Source organism: Salmo trutta, chromosome 37, assembly GCF_901001165.1.
Source record: "Salmo trutta chromosome 37, fSalTru1.1, whole genome shotgun sequence".
Lineage (NCBI taxonomy): Eukaryota > Metazoa > Chordata > Actinopteri > Salmoniformes > Salmonidae > Salmo > Salmo trutta.
In genome coordinates this window covers 19,198,352-19,216,265 of record NC_042993.1, presented here as the reverse complement: position 1 = coordinate 19,216,265, position 17,914 = coordinate 19,198,352, and the positions used below count along the sequence as shown (strand labels likewise).

Sequence of the window (17,914 nt, the reverse complement as noted above, 5' to 3'; positions counted from 1 at the left end):
TCAGCTCATACATGTACTTTCCCAGATGAACCCATTCCGGTTTCATGCATTGTATAAACATTACAATTACAACATATAACGTTTCCCCAAGATTTATTACACAGAAATGAAATAGTTTTATCCACATTTCAATATATTCATTTATTTATTTACAATTCTCAACAAACGTGTGCACAGCACATATAAGCATCAAGTCTGCTAGAACTTGTAACATAGAATTACTAAATTTAACGTTGTTCGTTTTCAGATTAAGTATAATACTGAAATGTAATTGTTTGCTGTTTTGCATTGCTGATTATACACACATCAAGCCTTCAACATTTTACAAACTTTGAGTGTACATTGTCACTGAAAATAAATTCCCTAACAATTGGCAATGGGTAGGACTTCCATCAGATCAACAGTATTGTCAGAGGTCAGCTACTCCAGATTCCTGCTCATGCTTCACATTGAATACCTATGATGGAAGCGCACATGATTTCTCATACAGTTTATCTACAGTACTGTATACCTACTTTTCAACTTCAAAAAGTAGAATAAATTATTGATTGACTGCTTCCATCTGCAATTCAAACTTTTGTGTAACTCTACAAAAGAACCAATTTCTCCTCTCTTAAAAACGTCCCAATTAAGTTCCCTATCAAAACCTGTTGAAGTTGTTAGAACGCAACTGCTGTTGGACTACAACCTGCCATAGACCATTTTTCTCAATTGCGCCTCAAAGCCTGCATTGGCCAACCGCGTAGCATACCTACATGTTCTGACTATCCAAATCCCATTGCGCATAATGTAGTCTATCCTGTGGTAGATTACTCTGCACGTTTCTTCCCGAATACAGCTGACATGCTTCTCACTATACTTTTAATACCCGCGGCACCTTTCCGCAGAGCTCTCGACTCTTTGATTAGATCTATCAGTCCATGGAACACAAGCAAAACACCGTGGTATGTTTCAGCTGCGGATATCTCGAAAAATACGCAGTCTTCCGAGAGAGCAAGGAGTCGGCCCTCCTCACTTGAGACTGTCCGTCGGTGCTGCAAATCGCGTTTGTTTCCAACAATGATGATGGGCGCTGTTGCAGACATCTTCCTACTGGCGTGGCGGATGCGCTGCACTTGTTGACGCACTACCTCGAAGCTGGAGCGGTCGCATATGCTGTATACCAGTATCACGCCGTCTGCCCATTGAAGCTGTTTCTCACTTATCGACTCAGTTATTGCACTGTCCTAAAAACACATAAAAACATGACATATGATTGGTCACTATGGCTAGATGACAAACATTTGCCAATGGCAAATGCGTAATGATGAATGGCGACATTTGGGTAGTCCAAGAGTGTTTACCTGTGGGTAGAGCGAGTCCCATATGTTGAAGGATATTTCCCTCCCGTCAACTGTGTCAATATGACTGTAAATTGATTCTGACGGAGACACATATGAATTAAATCAAAAACATCATAATGTATTAAATAGTCAGCATTGCGCACAAGATGTATGTACTCATTTGGCAGGCTTACCTATTTCACCGTACTCGCCAATAAATCTTCTGGTAATAAATCGGACGGTGAGCGCTGGAAAAGACAAAAAGTTGTGTACAGTTAAATCAAAATGTATTTTAATGGCTTGTACAAACTTTTGAGTGTACATTGTCACTGAAAATAAATTCCCTAATATGCAGTTGGTAGGTAGGCCTTCCGTTAGAATGCCCGTTGAGTGAAGGATGGCAAAGCACATGATAACTCGTTAACTGTTGAAATACCTCTCTGTGAACATTGCAAGGTGCATATTAAACACAAAGACAAGAACACATTCTTACCTGATTTCCCTACATTTTCAGCCCCAAGTAATAAGATATTAGCTTCCACTTTTTGCTGAGTTCCCTCAATTGTCTTGCTGCAGTGATGCGAGCTAGGTTTGACTTGGACAACCATTTGGAATGGATTATGCTTCAAAAAGCTCTTTTAATTACCCTGTTTTAATATAGGGTACTGTACAGTGACAAGAAATATATACAGTTTGCAGAGCTGGAGGATAGGTGGAGCCATTTATGAACCAATGAGAAGATAGCCTGTTTAAGTGGGCTGGGTCACAACTCTGATTCATTTGATAGGGCTGTTATGTGATCATGATGGCTAGTTTTCTTGTGATAATTGAAATAAGTTTTTCAGGTTGGTTTAAATCTTACATTCAACATTTTTCATTACTTTGATCTATTGGTAAATCCCCTCTACACAAACCTACTGAAAATATGAACATGTCAAAGAAATGTGAATCACTAACCAAATCATTTTATAAACATTTTGATAATTTTAGACTGCTTTAACTTTGGGAGGGCAAATGTGTGCACTGCACACACCATTGACAGATATTAAAATCACTGATTCCCCAGTGTAATATATCAGTTAAGGGAAAATCAAAAACCATCAAGAATGCAGCCCTCGAGGACAGCCAGAAGTTGTTCACCCCTGATCAGTGTGCTTTTACTCAGGCGCCATCTGGTGGCGTTGTATCAGCATCGCCAAGACCACTGGTTTAATCTTTGGCTGCCTTATTCTCATGCAGTGCACCTTTCTAGGCCAATTTAAGTACGTTCGAAACACAGGCATACATAGAATATTTTATATAAACTCAGCAAAAAAAGAAACGTCCCCTTTTCAGGACCCTGTCTTTCAAAGATAATTTGTAAAAATGTAAATAACTTCACAGATCTTCATTGTAAAGGGTTTAAACAGTTTCCCAAGCTTGTTCAATGAACCATAAACAATTAATGAACATGCACCTGTGGAATGGTCGTTAAGACACTAACAGCTTACAGACGGTAGGCAAATAAGGTCACAGTTATGAAAACGTAGGACACTAAAGAGGCCTTTCTACTGACTCTGAAAAACACAAAAATAAAGATTCCCAGGGTCCCTGCTCATCTGTGTGAACATGCCTTAGGCATGCTGCAAGTAGGCATGAGGACTGACGATGTGGCCAGGGCAATAAATTGCAATGTTCGTACTGTGAGACCCTAAGACAGCGCAGACAGCTGATCGTCCTCGCAGTGGCAGACCACGTGGAACACCTGCACAGGATCGGTACATCTGAACATCACACTTGCGGAACAGGTACAGGATGGCAACAACAACTGCCCGAGTTACAGCAGGAATGCATAATCCCTCCATCAGTGCTCAGACTGTTCGCAATAGGCTGAGAGAGGCTGGACTGAGGGCTTGTAGGCCTGTTGTAAGGCAGGTCCTCACCAGACATCACCAGCAACAGCGATGCCTATGGGCACAGACCCAACGTCGCTGGACCAGGCAGGACTGGCAAAAGGGCTCTTCACTGATGAGTCGCGGTTTTGTCTCACTAGGGGTGATGGTCGGATTTGCTTTTATCGTCGAAGGAATGAGCGTTACACCGAGGCCTGTACTCTGGAGCGGGACCGATTTGGAGGTGGAGGGTCCGTCATGGTCTGGGGCGGTGTGTCACAGCATCATCGGACTGAGCTTGTTGTCATTGCAGGCAATCTCAACGCTGTGCATTACAGGGAAGACATCATCCTCCCCCACACCAGATACTGACTGTTATTTTGATTTTGACCCCCCTTTGTTCAGGGACTCATTATTCAATTTGTTAGTCACATGTCTGTGGAACTTGTTCAGTTTATGTCTCAGTTGTTGAATCTTGTTATGTTCATGCAAATATTTACACATGTTAAGTTTGCTGAAAATAAACGCAGTTGACAGTGAGAGGACGTTTCTTTTTCTGCTGAGTTTACTAGCGTACAGTACAAAGGCTACAGTAATGCATAGTATATTGCATAGTTGTTACAAATGTGCAAAAACAAAGTCACACATAATCCCTTTTGTATTTAATTTAATGAAAAAAGTACAATGTCAGTTGTATATAATTGACTAACAACATAGCATTTCTCCACTTCAAATGGCCATTATTCAGTCTGCATCTTTTTTCATTTTTTTCATATTAGTTTCATTTTCATCTGTTGCAACTCTGACCTGGGAGTGACGTTTCTTAGCTTTTGGCACTTTGGTCATATTCAGCAAATCCCTCATCCTCTTCAGAGACTCTGCAGCCGTTGGTTCCTCAGGTTCCCCCGTCTCAGTCCAGCTGCTGTTAGGGTGGCTGAGGAGGGAAGGGTGGAGAGCTGTCCCAAACACTTCCCCTAACTTCCTCTGAAAGCTGCCCCGTAGCTTGACAACCAACTCCTGGTCCTTTGAGATAATAAAAAATACACATTCAATGTCATTTGCCTGGTATTTTTGTCTGTAAATTCTCAGGTAATTTGGTAGTTTAGCAAATGCTTTCAGTAGTGATTTTTTGACTATATAAATTACATTTTAGAAGATGTGACAACCTTTGAGTTCATCAACATGGTGTCGAAAAGGACCCAGACGTCAGAGACAAATTCGGAGGGGGTACGGTAAGGGGGTGATCGATGTTGTAGCAGCCTTCCATGTATGGAGTCAAGACATATTGAATCTGAGGTGGGCTGAAGAGACAAAAGTATGAGAGCTCTCATTATAAATGTGCTAAATAATAGCAACAGATAAGATTATTTACAAATATCATTAATGCCATTGAGTTACAATAAGCCATTTTGGTCAGGACAGCGTAATCATAAAAAAATAACATGTTTTTAATATATATTTTCATACACACCTCAGCCGTGCTGCAAAGGATGTTTCTGTCATTCTCACACCTTAGAAAGAGTAGGAGATGCTCACATTTCTGTTAGCAAAGAAAATAACAAGATCTGGTTAATGCCAGCATTGAATCTAAGAAGTTGCAGGTCCAAAAGGTCAATTTAAATGCTATCCGACTCAGCAGGAGGATCCGTATTCAAATGCACAACGGGCAAATTTTACCCGCTGGTCTGCTAGGCTGAGGCACATAGTCCTGTGCCTGTCATCACTGTAGGGGTCTGTGGTGTCGGCCAGGTCCTGACAAAGTGAACACTTCCATTCCTCCCTACCAGAGAGGGAAACAGACAGCACACAGCTTTAACACAAGGAACTCAGACTAGAGTATTCCCTCCATATCAACTCCACCAAACTGGAACTGTACACAGAAACTACTACTGTAAATCTTTAGGGAGATTACCAGAAGGAAGGACCAATGGGTGGGATATGACAATCTTGGTGGTAGCCCCTCCCACACTCTACACAGAATAGCGAACCGCCAACAGTGTGACAGGCCGCACAGGTCACATACTGGAGCAGTGGGGGACTCTCTGGGGAGGACAGGGCCTTGGTCCAGAGGAGGCTGTCTGACTCTGGTGGTGTGATGTCATCGCCATGGGACTGCAACAATAGCGGAGGGGATAGATCATCATCATCATTATCTTGCTAAGCTAAAAAGGGAAGTAAAGTGCTTTATCACTAACCTTAACCCAGACTTTAAATCAAGAACAAAACATGTAGTGCAGCAACGTGCTTACCTGGTGGTCTTCTGCAATCTCTTGCAGAATAATCTCATCTTTGCTGGCCCCTTGGACGAGCAGGAACTGAGGAAGAGCGCATCCAGGAGTGGGGGTGGAGATGGGTAGCCGAAACATCAAGACCCTGGGTTGCCAGGACCTTGAGTTGTTAACATTGTTGCCATTGGTCAAGCTCGGTGGCTGGGTGGTGTTGGGTTGCCTGGTTGGCATTTCAGTGGCCACCACCGAACCTGTCCTGGTGGGGAGTGGAGAGGGGCCCTCCAGTAGCACTCTAATGCGTGTTGGCAGCTCAGTTCTCCAGTTATTCACACGCCGATGAAGTGACCTGATAGCCTTAGCGTCCTCTTGTTGTTGGTCATAAGCTATTTTTTTATTGTTGTGGGGGGCAGTATGGGTCCTACCCACAGAATAGGGTTTACTGTTAGGGTCTGTGTCAGTTTCTTCTTTGGGGTGGTGGGTGTGGGTTAAGACACTGTAAGAGAGATGATTAGAGGTCCTCTCAGTAGACAAAGTCCCTGTGAACGGCAGATCTGAAGAAGTACTGTCCGAGCAGGCAGCTGCCTTACTATCAGCCCAGGCTGATGGGACCTCCAACTCCATAGCACTGTCTGCCTCTGTGTCAGTCTCCAACTCAGTGACAGTAGAGGTGGGCTCGTTCTCCCTGGCCTGAGAGTTTGGGTCAGGGTCTGCAAGACCAGTAGGAGGCAGGCTTCTATCACAGGGGGAGTCTGCTAGGGCTTTCACCGGGAGGACAGGGATGGGGTTTACAGAGGGAGGCTGATGGAGGATCCACAGTAGCTGCGATTTTGGAAAGTTCCTATTCTGATGCTGAGCTACGGCTGCAGGAGAGGAGGAGCCAGAAGGTGGGTGGCAGATCTCTACAGGTGAGTATGAGTGGAACGTCCAGGACTTTCCATCCTTACCTCTCCGAGATCGTCCAGGTCCAGGTGGAGGAGTTGCCTTGAACATACCATAAAGTCTAGGTGTGGCCTCGATCAGTGGTTGGAGAGATGGGGAGGTTGGAGGCTGAACAGGGGATAGCCGGGCAGGGTTTGTGGGGACCAACGGTGACTGGACATGAAGTGCAGGAACAAGTGATGGCTGGGCATGGTTTGTGGGGACCAACGGTGACTGGGCATGAAGTGCAGGAACAAGTGATGGCTGGGCAGGGTTTGTGGGGACCAACGGTGACTGGGCATGAAGTGCAGGGACAAGTGATGACTGGGCAGGGTTTGATGGAAGACAGAATGGTGGATTATGTATATTCATGGAGGGGTGAGATGGGGCTAGTGTAGACGGGCAGGGCTGGGGTGTCACAGGATGGCTCAATGGAAGTCTTGAAGGGGTGTGGACAGGCAGGGAGCGATAAGGAGGAGGCTCACGGGAGGTGGAGGGCTGGGAAGTTGAGGGCTGACTGAGGGGGTTGGATGGGGCAGTGTAAGAGGGGCGTGGGGGATGGAAGACAGGGTTATGTGGAGGGGGAACAGAATGGATGGGCATGTTAGGAGCACTGGAAGAGGTCTGGCCAGAGGGAGCATTGGGTCTTTCTTGGTTTTCCAGGGGGTTGTTGTCTTGACTAACATGTGATTGGGCAAAGGGAACAATATCACCCAAAAGTTTACCTGGAAAAAAGGAAGAAAAATAATACTATCGTAGGAGCAATGATATAAATGAGATGGTCAAGACCAGGCGGTCTCAAGCTTGTGTCCTGGGGTCCCCATTCCCAATGACAAAATTCCTTGGGTTCATTTTGGCATGTTATTTTAACAACACTAAATGGGCAATACTGGACTACCACATCGTTATGTGGCAATCAATGCTAAAACCTTTTTTTCTTGATTTAATCTAAGAATTTTGTTAAGATCCAAGCCAGCACAGTGTAGGGGAAGGGTACCAAAGACCCTCCCCATTATTGATTAAGGGGACCTTAAAACTCATATGCTTGCTACAGGCCTTATAATAGCAGGTCTCACTATTATACTGTTGCTGTGTGTCTGAACTCTGCCACTATACTTTGCATAAGATATCTATATTAGTCATTGTGGTTAAGACCTAGTTGTTGCAAGAACATGCCCGCAGGCTAGGCAAGAGACCGGAACTAGATAAAGAGCTGAGAAGTGAACACTGTCTAGGTTGGCCACTTTGATCTCGTGCGACAGTGGAAAATGCTGATAATACTTTGAATTCAGAGAATGTACTGTTCTAGGTATTTGCATTAAGGTAACCTCAACTCATTGGACATATACATTGACGAAGGTGATCACACCACCAGGGAGGGATCACTGGTATATAATCAGCTGAGCCCTTTGCTGAGCCCTTTGCTGTGTTTCCATTGTTAACTTCTGTCTGCAATTGCATTAATAAAGAGGTTTGATTGATTTACTTAAAGAAGATATTGTCTGACTGCTGATTTCACCAATAAGCCAATGATTGACAGGGAACAAGGAACCTACCCTGACAACAGCCTACATGAATAGGAGATTGAGTATCTTGACTTACCAAAGGAAGCTATTTGTTTCTTGAAGTCATCCGTAATCACCAGCTGCAACTTAAGCATGGTCCCCGGGGGCTCAGTACTCTGAGTCAAGAGATGCTGTAACTGGGATCCAATCTGTGGAGTGAGAGGAGCATGTGTCCATAGGGTTGCACATGTGTATTAATGTGGTAATGTTTGTGACGCAGGATTGGGGTCAATTTGGAATTTCTGAATTAAATTCAATTTCGAACAATACATTTGAATTGAATTTGAATTGGCCACACCCCACAGAAAGCAACATTTGAATTGAATTTGAATTGAAGGAAGTAACGTTTAATTCAAACTAGAGGTCGATCGATAAGTTCCTCGGCGTACACATCACGGACAAACTGAAATGGTCCAACCACACAGACAGCGTGGTGAAGAAGGCGCAGCAGCGCCTCTTCAACCTCAGGAGGCTGAAGAAATTCGGCTTGTCACCAAAAACACTCACAAACTTTTACAGATGCACAATCGAGAGCATCCTGTCGGGCTGTATCACTGCCTGGTACGGCAACTGCTCCGCCCATAACCGTAAGGCTCTCCAGAGGGTAGTGAGGTCTGCACAACGCATCACCGGTGGCAAACTTCCTGCCCTCCAGGACACCTACACCACCCAATATCACAGGAAGGCCAAAAAGATCCTCAAGGACAGCAACCACCCGAGCCACTGCCTGTTCACCCCACTATTATACAGAAGGCGAGGTCAGTACAGGTGCATCAAAGCTGAAACCGAGAGACTGAAAAACAGCTTCTATCTCAAGGCCATCAGACTGTTAAACAGCCATCACTAACATTGAGTGGCTGCTGCCAACATACTGACTCAACTCCAGCCACTTTAATAATGGAAAAATTGTTGTAATAAATGTATCACTAGTCACTTTAAACAATGCCACTTCATATAATGTTGACATACCCTACATTACTCATCTCATATGTATATACTGTACTCTATAACATCTACTGTATCTTGCCATCTTGATGTAATGTATCACTAGCCACTTTAAACAATGCCACTTTTATATGTTTACATATCCTACATTACTCATCTCATATGTTTATACTGTAATCTATAGCATCTACTGCATCTTGCCTATGCCGTTCTACACCATCACTCATTCGTATATATTTTTTAATGTACATATTCTTATTCAGGTAATTGTGAAATTGTTAGGTTAGATTACTCGTTGAATATTACTGCATTGTCGGAACTAGAAGCACAAGCATTTCACTACACTCACATTAACATCTGCTAACCATGTGTATGTGACAAATAAAATTTGATTTGATTATGATTTTTCAACGCCGATACAGATAATTGGAGGACCAAAAAATGCAGATACTGATTAAATCGGACTATTTTTAAATAATTATTTGTAATAATGACAATTACAACAATACTGAATGAACACTTTTATTTTAACTTAATATAATACATAAATTGATTTTATTTAGTCTCAAATAAATAATGAAACATGTTCAATTTGCTTTAAATAATGCAAAAATACAGTGTTGGAGAAGAAAGTAAAAGTGCAATATGTGCCATGTAAAAACGCTAACGTTTAAGTCCCTTGCTCAGAACATGAGAACATATGAAAGATGGTGGTTCCTTTTAACATTTTAGGTTGTAGTTATTATAGGAATTCCAGGACTATTTCTCTCTATACCATTTGTATTTCATATACCTTTGACTATTGGATGTTCTTATAGGCACTTTAGTATTGCCAGCCTAATCTCGGGAGTTGATAGGATTGAAGTCATAAACAGTGCTGTGCTTCAAGCATTGCTAAGAGCTGCTGGCAAACGCAGTAAAGTGCTGTTTGAATGAATGCTTACGAGCGAGCTGCTGCCTACCACCACTCAGTCAGACTGCTCTATCAAATATCAAATCATAGACTTAATTATAATATAATAAACACACAGAAATACGAAACTTAGGTCATTAATATGGTCAAATCCGGAAACTATCATTTCGAAAACAAAACGCTTATTCTTTCAGTCAAATACGGAACCACTCTGTATTTTATCAAACGGGTGGCAACCCTAAGTCTAAATATTGCTGTTACATTGCACAACCTTCAATGTTATGTCATAATTATGTAAAGTTCTGGCAAATTAATTATGGCCTTTGTTAGGAAGAAATGGTCTTCATACACTTCGCAACGAGCCAGACGGCCCAAACTGCTGCATATACCCTGATTCTGCTTGGACTGAACGCAAGAGAAGCGACACAATTTCCCTAGTTAATATTGCCTGCTAACATGAATTTATTTTAACTAAATATGCAGGTTTAAAAATATATACTTGTGTATTGATTTTAAGAAAGGCATTGATGTTTATGGTTAGGTTTATTGGTGCAACGATTGTGCTTTTTCTTCGCAAATGCGCTTTTGTTAAATCACCCGTTTGGCGAAGTAGGCTGTGATTAAATGATAAATGAATAGGCACCACATCGATTATATCCAACGCAGGACAAGCTAGTTAAACTAGTAATATCATAAACCATGTGTAGTTAACTAGTGATGTTGTTAAAATTGTTTGTTTTTTATAAGATAAGTTTAATGCTAGCTAGCAACTTACCTTGGCTCCTTGCTGTACTCGCGTAACAGGTGGTCAGACTGCCACCTGGCTTGCAATGTAATCGGCCATAATTGCCATCCAAAAATGCGGATTACCGATTGTTATGAAAACTTGAAATCGGCCCTAATTAAATCGGCCATGCCGGTTAATCGGTCGACCTATAATTCAAACCAATTGAACTAAGACATGAAAGCATCATTAATTTGACAAGTATTTTATCAAAAAGGATATGCCACTTATTAATGCAAAGAATACACACATACCATTTCAAATATTAGTTTGATTATAACTCAAAGATGTCATTTTCTTTGTCATGAGATGTTAGATTATTCCCTTCCATACTGCAGTTTTTGACAAGATGCATTCTGGGAAATGTATTCTGATATCTAAAAACATTAAGGGAATGATGAATTATTATAGAAAACCCACAACAGGATCTTAAAATATTTCCAGACCACTGTAATTATTTTAAATGGTTTTAGGAGAATGAGTTTTAAAAATGAAAATGTTCAACCTTATGCTACATGGTATTGGTAACCATACATTATGTGAAAATAAACATTTCTATGGTGATTAGTTGAAAAAAATAAGCCATTTGAATTTCATTTCATTTTATAGAATTCAATTATACTTCCTTTCATTCAAATTCAATTGAAATTCTGCTTCATGTAGGGTGCGGCCAATTGAAGTTCAATTCAAATTCAATCATTTAAATTAAAGACAAATTCGCAACTCAATTCAGAATGAAGTGTCTTTGGGGGAGATGGGGGATAAGGCACTCTCATATAAGCCAAAAGAAAAACAAGGATAAGTGTGAGTAGCTTTGTACAGGCAGAACAAGTGGGTTCGTACCTGCCCTTTGCAGGAGAGCAGGGCAAAGAAGTCCTCCACCTTCAGGGCTTTCTCAGCAAAGTCAGCAACATAGTCCTGCCTCTGCCCCAGTTTGCTTAGTGCACTCCGTCTCGTCTCGATCCCTGCCACCTCGGCATTACACATAGTCTGGGTGGACATGAGCAAGCATTTTATCGACTCAAACTGAGAGCAAAATCACATGAACACACACGCACACACACACTTTCTTTAGCTTTCATGGATTGTGTTAGTCTTGGATAGCTGAAATACCTCTATGTTGTTGTAGAGCGACGTGGCTCTCGATTTCAAGAGTTGAACAGTGGCAAAAAGCATTCTCTTCAGGCTCTCCCTCAGCTTTGACTTGAGTTGTGTTATGTCTAGCAATCTGCGAGTGGGAGAGAACATGTGGGTCTTTCCACAAAATTAATGCCTTTTGTATTCCTTTGATATATACAGAACCAGTCAAACGTTTGGACACACCTACTCATTCAAGGTTTTTCTTTATTTTTACACTTTTATACATTGTAGAATAATAGTGAAGACATCAACACTATGAAATAACACATATGGAATCATGTAGTAACCAAAAAAGCGTTAAACAAATCAAAATATATTTTATATTTAGATTCTTCAAAGTAGCCACCCTTTGCCCTGATGACAGCTTTGCACACTCTTGGCATTCTCTGAACCAGCTTCATGAGGTAGTCACCTGGAATGTATTTCAATTAAAAGGTGTGGCTTTTTAAAAGTTAATTTGTGGAATTTCTTTCCTTATTAATGCGTTTGAGCCAATCAGTTGTGTTGTGACAAGGTAGGGGTGGTATACAGAAGATTGCCCTATTTGGTGAAAGACCAAGTCCATATTATGTCAAGAAGAACTCAAATAAGCAAAGAGAAACAACAGTCAATCATTATTTTAAGACATGAAGGTCAGTGAACCCAGAAAATGTAAAAAACTTTTAAAGTATCTTCAAGTGCAGTTGCAAAACCCATCAAGCGCTATGATGAAACTGGCTCTCATGAGGACTGCCACAGGAAAGGAAGACACAGTGTTACCTCTGCTGCAGAAGATATGTTCCTTAAGAGTTACCAGCCTTAGAAATGTTAGCCCAAATAAATGCTTCAGAGTTCAAGTAAGAGACACATCTCAACATCAACTGTTCAGAGGAGACTGCGTGAATCAGGCCTTCATGGTCGAATTGCTGCAAAGAAACCACTACTAATGGACACCAATAATAAGAGACTTGCTTGGGCCAAGAAAGACAATCAATGGGCATTAGCCAGGTGGAAATCTGTCCTTTGGTCTGATGAGTCCAAATTTGAGATTTTTGGTTCCAACCGCCGTGTCTTTGTGAGACGCAGAGTAGGTGAACGGATGATCTCTGCATGTGTGGTTCCCAACGGGGAGCATGGAGGAGGAGGAGTGATGGTGTGGGGGTGACACTGTCAATTATTTATTTAGAATTCAAGGTACCACAGCATACGCCATCCCATCTGGTTTGTGCTTAGTGGGACTATCATTTGTTTTTCAACAAGAAATGACCCAACACACCTCCAGGCTGTGTAAAGGCGACTTGACCAAGGAGAGTGATGGAGTGCTGCATCAGATGACCTGGCCTCCACAATCACCCGACCTCAACCCAATTGAGATGGTTTGGGATGAGTTGGCCCACAGAGTGAAGGAAAAGCAACCAACAAGTGCTCAGCATATGTGGGAACTCCTTCAAGACTGTTGGAAAAGCATTTCAGGTGAAACTGTTTGAGAGAATGCCAAGAGTTTGCAAAGCTGTCATCAAGGCAACGGGTGGCTACTTTGAAGAATCTAAATATAAAATCTATTTTGATTTGTTTAACACTTTTTTGGTTACTACATGATTCCATTTGTGTTATTTCATAGTGTTGATGTCTTCACTATTATTCTACAATGTATAAAAGTGTAAAAATAAAGAAAAACCTTGAATGAGTAGGTGTGTCCAAACGTTTGACTGGTACTGTAAGTAGAAGTTGTGCACCAAAAACATGTTATATTAAATGAAGTACCCTTTAATATAGACCTCATGGTGAATTAAATAAATCATACTTTCATTATGAATAAAGACTTGCTAAAGTACCAAAATTCTGCATTTTGACATGTCCCTCCGTGCACCCTCCATGAACCCTCCGTGAACCCTCCGTGAACCCTCCGTGAACCCTCCGTGAACCCTCCGTGAACCCTCCGTGAACCCTCTGTGACTTCTAGGAAGATTTTAACCTATTTACCTCCAAAATTTCTCAACGTTCTCACCATCATTGTAAAGCCCTAGTTATTTTGTTGCCTTGACAAAGTCATTTCTGAAGATTATTATTTATTTCATGTCATTAGAGATGAATCTACGTCTGTCCCTCATTTTATGGTCATCCATGTTACTGTACTCTCGTTTTAATATGGAGAAACAATTCCTTTTGAAATCTTTTTTTAAAAGAAACATTGAACATTTAATTGTCAAATTATTGTCTAAAAGCAGGTGAGCTGGTTCTACTATTTTTGGCCATTTTCTGGTGTTTTGTGATGGAAAACTGAGTGGGACGAGCATAACACGTCAACCTGTTACCCATGGATAGACAGGCTAGAAATGTTTTAATTTCAACAACAAAAAATGAAGCTTGCACTCAATTGCCCCTCCCTGTTGCACACAACAGGCTTCCATTCCCCTGTCACAATTGGATTTATGATGAAATCGTCAACCCTGTTACAGTCAACCCTGTTATTTATTTGAAACTTAAACTTACTATAGTCATATTCTTTTATTTAACCTCGAGTTGGGTTAACTAGTTTTTTATGAAGTTGAACATATGCTGTTTATGACCGAACAGTAAAATTAGATGAAATCAAACTTTTTTGGATCTAGTTACACTTCTCAAAAGGCACCGAATTGGTGGAACGTCCCATGTAATAAAATGTCTAGTGGATCATCCACATCAAAGTTTGTCTAATTCAAGCTACATTTCATGACATCTATTGTCTAGATTCCGCTAAAAATATTGCCTCAATCCAAAATTTGTGGGTAGGATATAGCACTTTTGTCTAGGTATTGAAGGCATGGGCCCGGAGGTAAACCTTAACCCTAAACAAACATATAATTGAATAGACCTGCACAGATGCTCAATCTTAGCTGTATTTGCTTACACTAACAGTTTCAATATGCAGCTGCAGTCTTTAGAAACGAACCAAAAACATCCTACTATCTTCAGCTGAAGGTTTCTGTTCCAACTAAGATGCAGAGGACGCAGTTGTAAACAATACAGCAGATAGAAGATTTACTTCTGTGACATGAAGTTCATGCCCTGTGACAAGAAACTCCTGTTCCAATATTGTCATTTCATTCCAGTGTAATTGACTAGTTATTACCTGCCGTCCATGTCCAGGAGGCTCTGCTTCACTGCAACTCTCTGCTGCCTCACTCTCTGCACCAGGGACTGAAGCTGATCTTTCTGGCTAGCCATCGCCTCATGGAGGAACTGGAAACTGCATGAGAATGGAAGAGGAGACTCAGGAGAACAGGAGAAGAGACTTCGGCCCAGTTCAAATGCTTAAAGAATCCATCTTGTCCTCCTCTCTTCCTTGAAGTAATCACGTGACTTTATCTTATTTTTTACCTATCGAATTGTGTTTTAGCGATTACTTCAAGGTAGGTAAGGATGCTTCTTCTACAGTATTTGAACTTTCCATGATACTGTGACTGTACTTACAATATGCCAGGAAACTTACCTGTGGTTCCTGTGATCCATTAGTTGGCAGTCTCGACAGGTCAGCTGATCGCAGGTCAAACAGAAGAGCTTGATTGGCTCATGTTTGTGTGTGGGACAAAACACTGTGGGAGCGGAGACTCCTGCAGGGGAATAGAAAAATATGATACATTCTAGTATATGAACATGCTATTTTAGTGTCCTGGTATTATCAACAAGTGTTTGACGGCTGTGTCTGGCTCAGTCGAATTCTAAGTAAATGTTTGGGAGGCCCATATTTGTTTTGTGTGTGTGTGCGTGCGTGCGTATGTGCGTTTGTAGTGACCAGATAATAAAATATAACTTGAATATTACAAGGTGTTTGCATAAGATGGTATGATGTTTGAAAAAAGATTTGAGCAGAAAAGATGTCTGTGGATAATTTAATCAAATTCTACATGAGTAGAAGTCTCTGAAATGAACAGCCATAGTGCTCAATAGCATGGTATTGAGGGTATATAGGGCAGACCTGTTGGGGGTTGGAGCCGGATAGTGTGGTCCTTTGTGACCTTCACTCTTCTGTGTGCAGATACACACTCTGAACACAGCGCCTCTCCACACTCCACACACCAGCCACTCGCCACGAACCCCTCACAACAGGTACACTGCAGTCACAGACGTGATGATGGAATACACAGAATTTATAAAGGCATTCACAGGCTATGGGAACAGCACTATCATTGACTGAGTTAATATTATTGATGGAGTTATTCATATTAACCCCCAAAGTGTCTCACCTGGACATTACCAGTCCAGAGATTGTTGGAAGAGTTCTTAATAAAGAGATTATCTTTGACTTCCAGAATATTAAATGGCATGTCACAGGACGGACATGCTGGAAAGATAGAGAGATCTGGAGAGAGAGAGAAATAGACTATTGTTGTAATGTTGTAACGTTTCCCTTCTCAATGTTTCCTGTCTAAAACACTGTGATTGTCTTGTGGGAGTCTCTGAATAGTCGTTGGTCTCTCCCCTAGATAATGATACCGTGACTTTGGAATTATAAGGTTCTATCTGCCAAAAGTCTAGTTATGAGATATTGAGCATTCTCATATGCGGATCTGGGTTGAGTAAAAAGGTTCTGATACTGAATCATAAGATTCATTTAATTTCAAAAGAAAAGTAAAGCCATTTAATCATTAAGTAAAGAGTATCCCCTCCATCCTCCAAACCACAAAATGACAAATACACCATGGATTTGTCCCATGTGGCTCTGTTGGTAGAGCATGGTGTTTGCAACGCCAGGGTTGTGGGTTCGATTCCCACGGGGGACCAGTACAGAAGGGAAAAAAATGTATGAAATGTATGCACTCACTACTGTAAGTCGCTCTGGATAAGAGTGTCTGCTAAATGACTAAAATGTAAATGTAATGGAGAACTAGCAGGATGGCTAAAGCTTAGCTCTGGATGAGTAAACTGATATATCTGTCTGGTCTTCGATGCCCAGAGCAAGCAAACTAGTTATCCATGAAATCTGGTAAGTTTGTATTTTCAGTGAAATTCTCCTTCAATATATTTATAGAACAAGATAAAAACAGGGATGCCTCTCCAATGGGCCTTTAACATGCTCCAAGGTAACTGTATTTAACTATTTTTGCCATAAAGAGCAGAAGTGGCCAGGCACTATTCAACAAAAGTGCTGAAAAAAAAAAAAATGCAAAAGAGCGTCAGAACCCATGATATGAATAATCAAGGACATGGAACTATTGGTTTTATCAAAATGTATAGTTTTGTATCGCATAACTGTTTTGTTATGTCTTCCTCTTTCACGGCATCACTTTACATCATTTTTTATTGGAAATGCAGAATTGTGTGATTGAATTGCAAATAGAACCAGAACTGTTTTGTGATGTCTTCCTCTTTCATGACATCACTTTACATAATATTGTATTGGAAACCCAGCATTGTGTGATTGAATTGCAAATATAACCTTATAAATCCAAGTTCCAGGCAAAGCTGTTTGTGAAGATAAAACTTCCTGTTTTTTTCCGTCGTAAATTGTGAAGACCATCTAAAGAGCAACTCTGTGTAGGACACCATCTAAAGTCAAGAGCAACTCTAACTGGCTATGTGAATAACTCATTTTTTACCAAAATGTCAGATAGAACAGTACTTATTCCAAAAGCTCGATACAGTAAATTCACTAAACCCAGTTGTGTTCAACAAAAGTGCTTCATACCTTTCTGCAACCCTGGATTGACTGGGGGCAGGCATGCTTGACAAATAGAGTGCAAACAGGGAAGAAGTTGGGGATATCGCTCATGGTTTAAAGTTAACCCACAGAGGACACAATTTCCATAGGTTCCCGATTCTTTTACTACGTCCGGCCCAAACGGAAAGCCACCGCCGCTTTGCCCGCCATGGTACATCTGTGTGGAAGAGTCATTCCGGGATTAAAAAAAAATTATGAGAGAAAAACGAGCCTTGCATTACTATTCATAATCATAATGTATGCATATTTAAGGAGAGACGTACCTCTATTGATGATCGTTCGCACGCAAATGAGAATAAAAACCGTTCAACTGTTTTTGCATTTACCTTGCGCAGGTTCTAAACCAGCGCAAGGCTCCTCCGGATATTCTTTCAGACTGAAAAAAAATATGGAACGGAAGAAGTTTGAGCATAGTCAAAGATAGTCCAGCTAGCCAGAAACTGCTTCTCCCGATCACGACGGTTGCAGTAGGCGAGGTCCATGGCTAGCTAAACTCATGCGCATTTTGTGGTTGGCTAGCTAAACTCATGCGCAGGATCACGTCATCT

General features: G+C 41.3%; 2 protein-coding genes across 6 annotated transcripts; both read right to left on the bottom strand.

Moving 5' to 3' along the window:
• Positions 1–76: 76 nt before the first annotated feature.
• Positions 77–1,994, bottom strand: zgc:171704 (RERG_RasL11_like domain-containing protein). The gene is made up of 4 exons (XM_029736600.1): positions 1,816–1,994; positions 1,517–1,570; positions 1,344–1,420; positions 77–1,226 (listed from the first exon to the last, which is right to left on the bottom strand). Exons 1-4 carry the CDS (start codon positions 1,928–1,930, stop codon positions 810–812), a joined length of 663 nt encoding a protein of 220 aa, XP_029592460.1. The 5' UTR covers positions 1,931–1,994; the 3' UTR covers positions 77–809.
• Positions 1,995–3,843: 1,849 nt separating this feature from the next.
• Positions 3,844–17,868, bottom strand: trim33l (tripartite motif containing 33, like). Of its 5 annotated transcripts, XM_029736626.1 has the most exons (15): positions 17,630–17,868; positions 17,334–17,523; positions 15,892–16,007; positions 15,624–15,759; positions 15,138–15,258; positions 14,778–14,894; positions 11,660–11,774; positions 11,390–11,536; positions 7,942–8,053; positions 5,443–7,064; positions 5,106–5,305; positions 4,871–4,973; positions 4,665–4,733; positions 4,360–4,494; positions 3,844–4,216 (listed from the first exon to the last, which is right to left on the bottom strand). In XM_029736626.1, exons 2-15 carry the CDS (start codon positions 17,521–17,523, stop codon positions 3,938–3,940), a joined length of 3,462 nt encoding a protein of 1,153 aa, XP_029592486.1. In that variant the 5' UTR covers positions 17,630–17,868; the 3' UTR covers positions 3,844–3,937. The 5 variants fall into 5 exon arrangements, with proteins under 5 accessions (XP_029592486.1, XP_029592487.1, XP_029592489.1 ...); XM_029736627.1 differs by lacking the exon at positions 15,892–16,007; XM_029736629.1 differs by lacking the exons at positions 15,624–15,759; positions 15,892–16,007.
• Between the last annotated feature and the right edge of the window lie 46 nt (positions 17,869–17,914).

What these genes read in the sequence shown, in the direction of transcription:
- trim33l (XM_029736626.1), bottom strand. Translation starts at nt 17,523, where the DNA reads ATGTACCATGGCGGGCAAAGCGGCGGTGGCTTTCCGTTTGGGCCGGAC. An exon ending in CAATCCAGGGTTGCAGAAAG is followed by an intron (nt 16,008 to 17,333) that starts GTATGAAGCACT and finishes CTCTCTCTCCAG; the next exon opens with ATCTCTCTATCTTTCCAGCA. An exon ending in AGATTGCAGAAGACCACCAG is followed by an intron (nt 5,306 to 5,442) that starts GTAAGCACGTTG and finishes CTATTGTTGCAG; the next exon opens with TCCCATGGCGATGACATCAC.
- zgc:171704 (XM_029736600.1), bottom strand. Translation starts at nt 1,930, where the DNA reads ATGGTTGTCCAAGTCAAACCTAGCTCGCATCACTGCAGCAAGACAATT. An exon ending in TGAAAATGTAGGGAAATCAG is followed by an intron (nt 1,571 to 1,815) that starts GTAAGAATGTGT and finishes TGTCTTTTCCAG; the next exon opens with CGCTCACCGTCCGATTTATT. An exon ending in GGGACTCGCTCTACCCACAG is followed by an intron (nt 1,227 to 1,343) that starts GTAAACACTCTT and finishes ATGTGTTTTTAG; the next exon opens with GACAGTGCAATAACTGAGTC.